The sequence below is a fragment of the Paramisgurnus dabryanus genome, chromosome 24 (genome assembly GCF_030506205.2).
Source record: "Paramisgurnus dabryanus chromosome 24, PD_genome_1.1, whole genome shotgun sequence".
In the NCBI taxonomy this organism is placed as follows: Eukaryota; Metazoa; Chordata; class Actinopteri; order Cypriniformes; family Cobitidae; genus Paramisgurnus; species Paramisgurnus dabryanus.
Window position 1 is genome coordinate 28,222,673 of NC_133360.1, and position 11,957 is coordinate 28,234,629.

Consider the following 11,957-nt stretch of genomic DNA (forward strand, 5'->3'; position numbering starts at 1 on the left):
AGAAAATTATAATTTCATGAATTATCATGTCAGTAATTCAAAGAACAAAAATAAATTATAATTTTACCTAAACACTAAATAGTTAAATCAAGAAAAAACTTTTTTTTAAGAATATAAATGATAAAAAGACATTGGGGTGTTTTACTTTATTATTAGTTCAGTTATTCTTAAATCGATTTTATAATCACAATAAAAGTGTAAAATATGGCAGTATTTGTTTTAGAAAATTAAATCAGTAGTTGGCCTATAATGAAACGCTTCTGGTCATTTTAAGGTATACGCTTTAGTAATTCAATGAGATTGAAGGGTTATAAACAGAATCAGAAAAAGTTTAATGTATTTTATCTGAACAAGATTAGGTTCTTTTAGCAAAATGAAATTAAAGAAATAAAAAAATACTGTATGTGGAAAATTCTTTCGAAATACTAAATAGCCCTCCTATTATTTTCCTTACTGAACAATATTTAATATACAAATAGATAACACGAATAGAAAAATACAATTTCGAAACAAAAAGTAAACGAAAAGGTGTATTTAAAAAAAACGCAAAAAGATAAACGTAAAACAGTTATCTTAATTTATGTCTTATATTTAATTATTTCAATAGAACAAAATTCGCAGCAATATTGGGAAATATTTGAGTGTGGTACCAACATCCGCTGCCTGATATTATTTCCGGGCCTTCGCTGCGTCACTTCCTTCTCTTCTTCAGGACTGTCTTCGGAACAGACAGACCCAACGGTGAGCTCAAGTGAAATCTAATTTCATCCTCTAATCTTTTCATTAAAATAAAACTCTTCAACTGTTTTCGCTTGTGTCGTCCTTTATTGTATTTTATTATGTGTGTATCGCGAAACACAGAGCTATAGATGATTAGATATTTATATGAATTAATACACAAGGTCTGTATGGCGGCCATTGATGTAATGCGTGTAAACCAAATGCATATATTTTACTCGCAGAAACGAGTTTAAGTAGTTGTTAACGACTGTTAGACAAGCAATATAGCAGTTAAATTGTGTTTATTAGCTTGTTGTGCTAATGCGGTTGTGTTAGCTTGCATGTGTTGTGTGTTCACGAACGTGAGAACTTTTCAGTTTATACGTATTTTGTGTTAAGTCTGTATTCTAGTAACGTTAAGTGCGTATTGTTCAGGGTTTTTATTGCATGTTTGTTTGTTATTCAATATGTAGCCTGTGCACATTTTGTAGTGTTTGCAAATATTGTTAGTGTACTTCACAAATGTCAAAGTATGACAGATGGCAAATGTTATTAGTTAGCAAATCTGCGTGCACCATGCATGAATTCTTAACCCAGACTGATGTTTTATAGTACATTTTATTGTAATACTCATTTATTACTGTTATGTGTTTATTGCAGCCACAATGGCAGCCCTCAGACCTCTCACCAAGCCTAAAATCGTCAAGAAAAGGACCAAGAAGTTCATCAGACATCAGTCGGATCGCTATGTCAAGATCAGTGTAAGAAAGTTTACAGTAATTAAAATATTTGGGATTTTAATAGTTTTCCATCAATGCAAGTCATGAAAATTAAAACTAGAAGGTTTGTTTCTTGGAGATTAATATTGCACATCTGTATGGACCATGGTAAAAGTTATCACTAATGCCACTTGTTGCTGTAACGCATTTTTAATTCTCATCTTGTATAGAAAAACTGGAGGAAGCCCAGAGGTATTGACAACAGGGTCCGTCGGCGCTTCAAGGGTCAGATGTTGATGCCTAACATCGGTTATGGAAGCAACAAAAAGACCAAACACATGCTGCCCTCTGGATTCAGGAAGTTCTTGGTCCACAACATCAAGGAACTTGAAGTCCTAATGATGACCAACAAGTAAGAGCGTAAACTTTTCTCATATGTAGCCACCAAATTGACTTTTAGGTTCTTTTAATTATTTGGTCAGAAATCGATTAAGTGAGAAATGTGACCCTGTCTGTGAAATCCAGGTTAAAGTCATAATTAAATTATATTGAGATCAAGAGATTTAAAGTTTGATTACTTAAAATTCTTTCAGAATTGACTTTTTATCTGGGATTTCACAGACTGCGTCACACTTGTATCTCCAAGATCATACCTGTTGAATTGTTTATATTCTTTCAGGTGTTGAATTTGGAGAGATAGTACGGCAGAGGAAATGCCCATTCCACCTCTAGTTCTTTTCATAGCTGGCAGGTGGAAGATAATCTGCAATAAGTGACTAGCGCTTGTGTTTGGGCCTCTTTCTGAGAACTAGAATTTAAGTTTTGATTACACTGAAACAAGCTTGGTTTGATGTTAAATGCGTGACATCATCGGTAACCTTAAGTTTTTTTCTTTGTAGGAGCAACTGTGCCGAAATTGCACACAATGTGTCTTCAAAGAACAGGAAGCTTATTGTGGAGAGGGCCGCTCAGCTGGCCATTAAGGTCACAAACCCCAACGCCAGACTGCGCAGCGAGGAGAACGAATAAATTGCTTGTCTCATCTGTTCAATAAAGTGGAAAAATTGTAAAACCAAATTTTTATGTACTGACTTTTTTTGGTCTAATAGATACACATTTTACAGTTTACATTTGTAAAAATGTTAAGTGTGCAGTTTCCATCACACAAACTAAGTTTAAACCCTAACTAGTGTCCATGGATTCCACTGCCCCTGTTAAGGGGTCTCCTTGAAGGCTGTCAAAGATGGTTGCCATTTCTGCATTGCTTCTGATCTGATTGGCAAAGTCGGCCATAGCAGGGCTCTTTTCTACTTCGCTGATAGACAGCAGGGCGGCAACGGCGCGCATGGCAGAACGCCTCAGCTCTTCTTGCTTCTCAAATTCTTGCTTCACTGAGCCAGCTTTTACCTTTGTGTTTACACAAATAGATGAGATTAGAGACATGGGTAACCTCAATGTTTCTGTGCGTTTACAGTTTATGGGCTCCTATGCGTTTACATAAAATTTTCTGTATTTTAGTACTCACCTTTGTAGTGCAAGTAGCTTTTAATGGTTCAACTAGCCTGTCCAGTCTTTGTACCACAGATGATGGACAGAGTTTAGAAAGTCTGGCCAACATAATGAAAGTCAGCATCTAAGAAACCAAGATGAGAATATTAGTAAGTATCAATGTTTTAATTTAAGATGTGTAATAGGCATCATGTCAGTCTTTATTGCACTTCTAAACTTTTATATGGAAGCCCATTTCCGCCACATAAGAAATAAAAACATGCTTTGGTGGAAGTTGAAATTATGACTTATAAGTCATAATTATGAGAGAAAATCAAAATTGTGAGATAAAACCCAATACTAGGACTTTAAAAAATAAGAATATTAAAGTCAAATTATGAATTTTCAAAGTCATAATTTAAACTTTATTTCATAATTATGATTTTAAAAAAGTAATATGAGATAAAAAGTCGAAATTGTGATTTAAAAATTCATAGTTATGAGATCGTCAAAATTGTTCGATAAAACCCAATACTAATACTTTCAAAATAATTAGGATATAAAAGTCAAAATTATGAATTTCTAAAAGTCATAATTTAAACTGTATTTCATAATTATGATTTTAAAAAAGTAATATGAGATAAAAAGTCGAAATTATGAGATAAAATCAAAATTGTGAGATAAACCCAATAGTATGACTTATGACCGAAACGTATGATATAAAAGTCAAAATTATGAATTTCTAAAGTCATAATTTCAACTTTATTTCATAATTATGTTTTTAAAAAAGTAATATGAGATAAAAAAAAGTCTAAATTGTGTTTTAAAAAGTCATAATTATGAGATAAAACCCAAAAGAATGACTAGGAATAATTTTGTCTATATCATAATTATGACTTTTAAAGTCATAAATTCAACTTTCTATCTCATAATTATGATTTATCAGAGCATGTTTTTTTCTTATGTGGCGGAAATGGGCTTCCATACTTGGCATAAATTCGATAATTTGATAAGCACAATGGGAACTATTTTATACAATGAGGGACACATGAAAGTGTCCTACTTCATGCCTGATATACTACTTATTGGGACCTAATCCAAAACTAACCACAAATCAGCTGTTGTTGGGGATTTTTATCAGTCTGCCAGTCACAAAGCACATGACCTTCAGTGTACAACATTTCACAATCCAACTGTGAGTCCACGCCTCATGAAAATCTTCACTTACTTTAATGTCATAATGGTCTTTCAAGCCTTCCTCAACGTGATTCAGAAACTCAAAGATGTCCAAACAGTCCAGGCAGCTGTCCAGTAGAGTATACATGCATTCAAACGCTGCTTTTCTGACATCCAACCCATCATCTACTGTGTGCTTGAAAGGACCCATCTCAACCTGAACAATCAATTGAAACAAAATTAATAAGATCAGTTAATATTTTAAAAATAAAAAGTCATAGATATTTTTTATTAAAGTATTACATGTGTTCGTAAAGGGACAGTTCAAAAGATGATAATTTAATAAATGATGGTAATGTGTACCTCTCGAACGAGGTCTTTTCTGATCTTGGTCTCATTGTATAGATGTGGGAGTAGTGAGGTCAGAAGCCCACGGATCAGAGAGGGTTTGTTGTGGGCCGCCGAATTGAACATTACCAAAGCCACCCGCCGTACATTAAGATCAGGGTCCTGGAGCGTCTTCAAGAAATCACCTGACAGCAGAATAACAAACTGGATTTTTGTTCAACCATTAAATAGCAAAGCTTTTTACCTGTTTACTTAAATTAAATGCGCTCATGTTCATTTTCATATGCTACTAAAACCTTTTGTTTAAAGGGCACACGTTATGCCTATTTATACGTTTCAGCTTAAACACCCCGATTATTTTTTACAGCATGTCCAAAATGCCCCTATTTGGGTGGGAGCAAAAAAGCACAAGCAGTTTTGATGTTTGTACCTTTAAATGCAAATGAGCTACAGCTTCTCACTCCCTTACCAACAGACAGTGAGCGCTTAAGGTAAAAAATATATCTGATTACTTTGAATAAAGTCTGAGACAATAGTATATTTAGCCACATTAGCACTATAATGTGCAAACAAACACATTTTAAAAAGCTTTTGGGTAAAATTGACCAGTCAGTCAGTGGCCGTGGGTGGGGCTTTATCAGTGTGACATCACACTAACAAGAGAATCAAAACATCATGTCTGCTTTCGTTTAATGAGGTTTAAAAAAGGAGTGATTTTTTTCTTTGGACATAAATGTGTGTTGGCACCCTACAAACACATTTGGATTTTGCATAATATGTGCCCTTTACAATATCTTTTTACTTTAAGTATCTCGGTGGATTTACTATAAGATACAGAAAGTTATTTAAAATAAGAATAAAAGGTAAAAACAATTTGACTTATTACCAATGCATCCTTTAAGAAGTGAGTCTATTGGCATGGGATGATCTACTATGGTGAACTTCACTGCAGTTACAACCGTACTGCGGGAAAGTGGTGAACCTGAAACCGAATCCATATAAATACAACAAATCTATATAGGCACATAATACAAGATTAATATGTTAAACTATATTTAATATGTATTTCTGTGAGTGTGAATGTACTTGAATAATTCTGGTTGCCTATTAAAATAATTGAAAAATTCATACCTCATTAAAGGTGCAGTGTGTACATTTTTGTGGCATCTAGTGGTGAGGTTGCACATTGCAACCAACAGCTTAGTCCTTAGCTAACCCCTCGCTTTTGAAACACATAGGGAAGCTACGTCAGCCGCCACCGGACAAACATGTCATTGTCAGAGACAACTTATTAAAAAAGTTGGTCCGTTAAGGGCTTCTGTAGAAAAATGGCGGCACAAAATGGTGACTTCCACGTAAGGGGACCCTCAATGTATGTAGATAAAAACATCTCATTCTAAGGTAATAAAAACATGACGGTTCATAATGAAAGGTCTTTATACACCCCTGATCATATAGTTTTGTATATTATTTTGCATTTCTGTCAAGAAATCCTTCTAAAAATTACACACTGCACCTTTAATAGTCAAATCTAGGTTTTCTTATTTGGTCTATAACAATTGTTGAAATATCGTAGCAGTTCTTATTATTGCCTCCGTATATGAAACGCTTTGTTATATAAGCCGCTGTGGATAAAAGCATCTGCTAAATGCTTAAAAGTAAATGTTACGTCAAATGAATGTATTTTTGTTTAAGAAAACCACATATTATCTACAAATGATCAAGGTAATCCTTAATCTCGAACTACCTGAGGACAGTTGTTTCTTTAGCCTCGGCAGAAGCTCGGACGGATTAACCAGAGTGAGTTTCCCCAAACATTCGGCTACAATGCTGCGAGTGCCCTCCTCCGCACATTCGCAGTGTTTGAACAACAGAGCCCAGATGTTTTCCACATGAGGCTTAAGGCTCTCAACAGATAAAGCGCTGATCATCTCCTTCAGGGAGTGCAGAAGCAGATACTGTCTCCTCGGTTGGCTCCCGATCTCCTTTAGCATGAACGGCAGGTACTCTCCTAGGTTTCCGACACAGATGTTTCCCAAGGCGAATGACGCGGCGGACTTTACCTCTTCGTTCGGGGAACCGAAAGCCTCCATTACGACCCCCTTCAGCTCCTTCTGCCCTTCAAAGTTCATAAAACGCCCGATTTCCCCAAGGCACAGCAATGCTAGAATCCTCACAGACTCTGATGATTTGGGGTTCTTGACCTCTTGAATAAGGTTGGTGACCACACCAGAAGCTTCTTTGGGGCAGGCTGTGGACAACGCTGCTACGCACTTGGCCACAGAGTAGTAGGACTGTTTATGCACGGACATGGAGTCGAACGACTTAGTTTCGTAGAAAGGCCCCTTTAAGGCCTTGAGGAGGTCATTGTAGCTCATGTTGTTGGCCTTGGTTGCCACAAGGACTTTGAAGAACTCCAGTATTGAATTTAGTGCACCTCCTTGAAGTAGAGGGGAATGGACTAAGTTAAGCACTTCGGGTAATATTGTGCCGCCAATCTTACTCAAGGATGATGGGCAAACCTTGGCCATGCAGGTAATGAGGGTAATGGCGACCTGCGAGATATGCATATCACTCTCCTGAATCAAAGCGGGGATCTCCGTCAATATGGACTCTATCATAGGGGGCTTGAAGCTGTCGCTGTAGTTCGTGACCATCACGTTCAGGGCCGTTACCGTGTTCAACTTCAAGGTTCGCTGGTTCTTCCGTAAAAAAGATCCGAGGATTGGGATGCCCTCTGTTAAAATCGGTCTTAAGTCGATTTTAAGCGGCGAAGAAGCAATGAGGGTTAAAGTCCTCACTGCTATAAGTCTGGTGATTTCGTTTTTAATCCTCTCCAGAAATATCTGCAAGGTAGGCTGCAGGTCGGCTCCAAGCTGGTCACCTAGGTGACTCAAAATGTGACCCATGCAAAAAATGGCCCTCTCTTTTACTTCTTGGTCTATATCAGATGCCTTCAACCTCTTTAGCGTACAAGTAAACACAGTTTTTACGTAAGGCTTAGCGTCGAACGTGCTGGGTTTTTCCAACGGCCGCATGATCTTGACAATCTGCTGCGTGACTTGGAGGGCCTCAGATGTGATTTTGTAAAAAGGATCTTCAACGCAATGGACCACAGGAGGTAAGATGACACTAACATGTGGGTGGATGACCTCGGGGTTGTGGCTACTTAGAAGAACATTAAGGAAAGAAAGGGCATCGATCTTCATGTTTGAAGAAGTGGACTTGTCGGTGAGGGAGTAAATGATACCTGTGAAGAAATATAATACTCGTTTGCAACTGAATCAAAATGTTTGGATGCTTAAGCCTTCAATTGCTTCTAACCTGGAATAAGGGCTGGTATGTGCTCTCCTAGTTGACCTGGCAGCACATTGGCCATCTCCGTCAGGAGACTAAAGCAACCTTGCCTACATCTAATACTCTTCTCCTTCAACTGTCTGTGTAAGGCCTTTACTATCGTCGGTACCTGTGAGAACACATGAGATGTTTTTTACAAGAGTTCATTACAGGTGGACCTCCAAACTTGTGGTTCAACATACCTGTTTCTTTAACAGCGTGACCGCTGGTTCCTCTTTAGCACCTGCGTCCAGAGCAAGACCGTGAGTCTGTCTTGTCTGTCTAAGCAACGCCACGAAGGCTGAGAAAATATCAGTCTTAACGTTCTCCTCTCGTTCTTTAAAGCGGGACACCAGGGTTGGACCCACAGATCCGTAAAACTCCACCAGAAGGTCCCGGCGGCTGCTGACGATCGCCTCCAGACATTTAACAGAAGAACGGCGCACCTTCCAGCTCATGTCATCATCGTCGCTGTATTCATCATCATAGTCTGAAGATAAAAAGTGTGTGGAAGAGGATAGTGAAGACACATTTACCACAGGTAGACCCAAAATAGTCCAAGAAGATCATATTTTGAGAACCTCACAGTGTTATACAGAGGACATTTACCCTGATCTTCATCGTCCCTATCTTCAACGTCCATACTGTCATCTTGGTCATCATCAGCATCGTAGTTGTAATTGGGGTCGTAGGTGATGTATTTTAGACATAACTTTATGATCGTTTGGATGTTAGAGGACATTTCCTTTGGACATCTTTAAAAAAAAAAAGTCAATCAAAGTGAGAGCGAGAACGCGCATTACCATTGCTCCGTCGAGTGTTACCGGTATCATTGCACGGCAAGTGACAACTTTGTTTTATATCAAAATGGTTCGACAAATGCAGTTCGTTTTTCCCAAACAGCAACGTAATTGTGAATGGGTTTATGTTTGTTCCCTGCAATTCGGAGAGGATTGCTTCACAAACAAGGTTCAGTTCGACGCCGGGTTTGCCACTTGTTTATAACTGTGTGATGGAGCGGTCCCAACTTTAAAATACCCAGTTCAGGAGTCTCAACCACAGGCAGTAAGTAAATCAAAATCTCACGTGTTTGGCGACAGAGAGACAAAAAAAAACAAAATGCAGATTGAAAAACGTTTTCATAATGCGAACATTATAGAAATACTTTTACCTGCTAACGAAAGCTTCGAAGGCCTGAAAGCAGAACTCCCGTAATTCATCATCATCCACGTTACAAAACTTCACCACCATGGGCACAATCTTCTCCAAGTGCTCACCTTCAGATCACAAGAATGAATATTGTAATACTCTGCAACATAATGTTATGTTGGCAAACAATATCCAAAAGCTGTGAAAAATACAATTGATCCTCACCGATCCTGTGTCCACCCTGTCTGCTGACTGTGGCCAGGCACTGGATGTAAGTTCGAACATTGGCGGTGGGCGGTCCACGGGACAGCTCGCTCATCAGGTGTTCTGTGAGATGGGTAAAGAGGGCGGGGCTACAGCTGGGCACCAGGTGACCCAAGGCGATGATGGAGCGTTTTCTCACAGCCATACGAGGGCTTATCAGCTGGGCGAGGAGGCTGGTCAGAATCGACTGATGGAAACTCATGAGAGCAGTGCTCAACCTATACAGATGAAAAGGTATTATCGCATTATAATAAAGTCATGTTTTGAAGGAATCACTGCGAGCACAATTATAGCTACATATTATAGCTTTTTTATGCAAATAAAGCACTGATCAGTCAATATAATATAATGTTGCATTAAATAACATCTTATTATCTAAGACTTGATCTTACTTAGATATCAATGATATATTTTACAAGATTTTTTGTACATTATGTAAAAAAAAACAATAAATCACAAAAAAAGGCTTCAATATAAGCTATATGGAAAAGTATTATGTACTATAATATATATATAATACCTGCCCAGCATGTCAGAGAGAATATCTAAAGCTTCCAGCTGAATGGACACATCGTCTTGCATTCCCAGAGCTCCGATCAGCTGCGATGTGATCTTCTTACAAATGTTGACTGTAAGGTTTGAACCTTGATGACAAAAAAGATCAACAGCATTATTATTGACCACAGTGCTGTGACAAACACAAACTAATAACCAATTCTTGCTTTGGATATAATCATCTGTTGAATGCATGCACAGGTGAACTTAGACATTTTAAAGGGGTCATATTATGAAATTTTTTTAAGATGTCAAATAAATCTTTGTTGTCCCCAGAGTGTGTATGTGATGTTTTAGCTCAAAATACCCCAAAGATGATTTATTATAAAATGTTAAAATTTCTACTTTGTAGGCGTGAGCAAAAATGTGCCGTTTTTGGGTGTGTCCTTTAAAATGCAAATAATCTGATAATGCAAACACTGATCGCCATAATGGTGGTTTGTCAAAATTAAAACTCAATTGTGCTGTCAAATATTTTCTCTCTCTCTTTCTCTCTCTTCACTAAATGTCAGTGCCGTGATTGGATAGTGCAGATTAAGGGGCGGTATTATCCCCTTCTGACATCACAAGGGGAGCCAAATTTCAATTACATATTTTTTCACATGCTTGCAGAGAAGTAACTGGGTTGATTTTTTTCACATTTTCTAGGTTGACGGGAACCTATAAATCTTATTAAGTTAATATGAATACCTGTAGATGACGGTGGCAGTTCAGCGATAACAGTCTTCAGTCCCATGCTGGAAATGTCTCTCAGCTGCTCTTTATTTGACACCATGTTGGAACAAAGCGTGTCCACTATCGTCTCCACCTGACATTCCTTCACTTTTCCCACTAAAGGACCAAGACTACACAAACCGTTAACAATCGCTTAATGGGAGCACAAAAAAAACATTATATCGCTTTTCTTGTAAGGCTCTGGCTACAATCTTAAAGACTTGCAGAGAATGGTTTACCAAAACTAAGTTACTAGGTTGATCTTTTTTGCTATTTCTAGGTTAATAGAAGAACTGGGGACCCAATTATAGCATTTAAACATGAAAACAGTCAGATTTTCATGATATGCCCCCTTTAATATTCTATACAAAGTAAGTAAACTGCATCCACTATAGACTATAATCTCATTATAAGCGCTTAATAACATTTTAATACCATTTGACGGCCAGATTTTGAACCTCTCCGTTTTTATCCTCCAGAAGTTTAAGCAGCATGGATACGATCTTCCTCTCGCTCTCCTCGTCCAGTTTGATGGATTCTTTTTGAAGCTCCATCATCAGGTCATTGGCCGCCATAAACCTTCAGAAGAACCGGTTTTACCAAAGTCTTCATCAAGTCTGATCTACATTACTTCAGTCAAATCCATGCATCCACTGGTTGAACACTACATTACCATAATCTATATCAGATAGTCAACATTAAAATTGTCTATGTATGTAAAACACGGTGTTGAATGATTGCCAGGTTTGTATGTATTTTACTAACAATACGAATGTGTTGCCATGCTATCGTGTCCATATAAAAGAAAACATGCATACACATTTAAAAGGTTTCCATTACAATACCATTATAGACCACCATTTGTCTACCACTAAACTTTAAAACAATCTCAAGATTTCTTTATGTAGTGTGTTTTGCGTTTGGGGTTAGGATTTAGTGCCTAAGATAACATCCCACCAATAAAATGCTAAACCAGTTCAAGCAAAGACCAGTAAACCACCTTAGGCTGGTTTAGTCCAGCAGAGTTTAAATCTGTGACATATGCATTCTGTAAAGTTAACTTTATATGTTTAAAGTCTTCAAAAGCTTCATTTGAGCTATACATAAACAATGCGAGTAATTGCTCTGTCACTGAGCTATTTTTATAAACATTACTCGTGTGTTTAAAACATGCGTCCATAACACACAGCACGCAACAAGTCTTACCGAAAGTCTTTATCAGTGGATGTCATTTTATCCAGTAGATTGGAAATGTAAAACGTGACATTCGACATCTTGACTTCGAAAACCAGGACCGCAAATTGAGTAAAATTAATACAAAAAGTTAAAGATCATAACGGCTGACTGAACGAGCTGGGAATCTGACACTTACGGACAGTTATAAATAGACATGAGCGACATTTACTTCACGGGCTTTGTCGCCGCTTGCTGGAATGCACGCGAATGGCAGCACGTGTGTGTGATTCGACAGCGGAACCTTTCTTGCGT

The 11,957-nt window shown here is 37.7% G+C and overlaps 2 protein-coding genes across 2 annotated transcripts; one reads left to right on the plus strand and one right to left on the minus strand.

Moving 5' to 3' along the window:
• Nucleotides 1–648: 648 nt before the first annotated feature.
• On the plus strand, nucleotides 649–2,516 carry rpl32 (ribosomal protein L32). The gene is made up of 4 exons (XM_065259791.2): nucleotides 649–741; nucleotides 1,381–1,481; nucleotides 1,670–1,851; nucleotides 2,339–2,516. Exons 2-4 carry the CDS (start codon nucleotides 1,386–1,388, stop codon nucleotides 2,466–2,468), a joined length of 408 nt encoding a protein of 135 aa, XP_065115863.1. The 5' UTR covers nucleotides 649–741; nucleotides 1,381–1,385; the 3' UTR covers nucleotides 2,469–2,516.
• Nucleotides 2,504–11,870, minus strand: cand2 (cullin-associated and neddylation-dissociated 2 (putative)). Its single transcript, XM_065259789.2, has 15 exons — nucleotides 11,676–11,870; nucleotides 10,905–11,048; nucleotides 10,446–10,600; nucleotides 9,721–9,844; nucleotides 9,162–9,418; nucleotides 8,959–9,064; nucleotides 8,397–8,542; nucleotides 7,991–8,277; nucleotides 7,776–7,917; nucleotides 6,199–7,701; nucleotides 5,338–5,433; nucleotides 4,467–4,636; nucleotides 4,156–4,320; nucleotides 2,965–3,072; nucleotides 2,504–2,846 (listed from the first exon to the last, which is right to left on the minus strand). The coding sequence occupies exons 1-15, from the start codon at nucleotides 11,741–11,743 to the stop codon at nucleotides 2,622–2,624; spliced, it is 3,696 nt and encodes a 1,231-aa protein (XP_065115861.1). The 5' UTR covers nucleotides 11,744–11,870; the 3' UTR covers nucleotides 2,504–2,621.
• Between the last annotated feature and the right edge of the window lie 87 nt (nucleotides 11,871–11,957).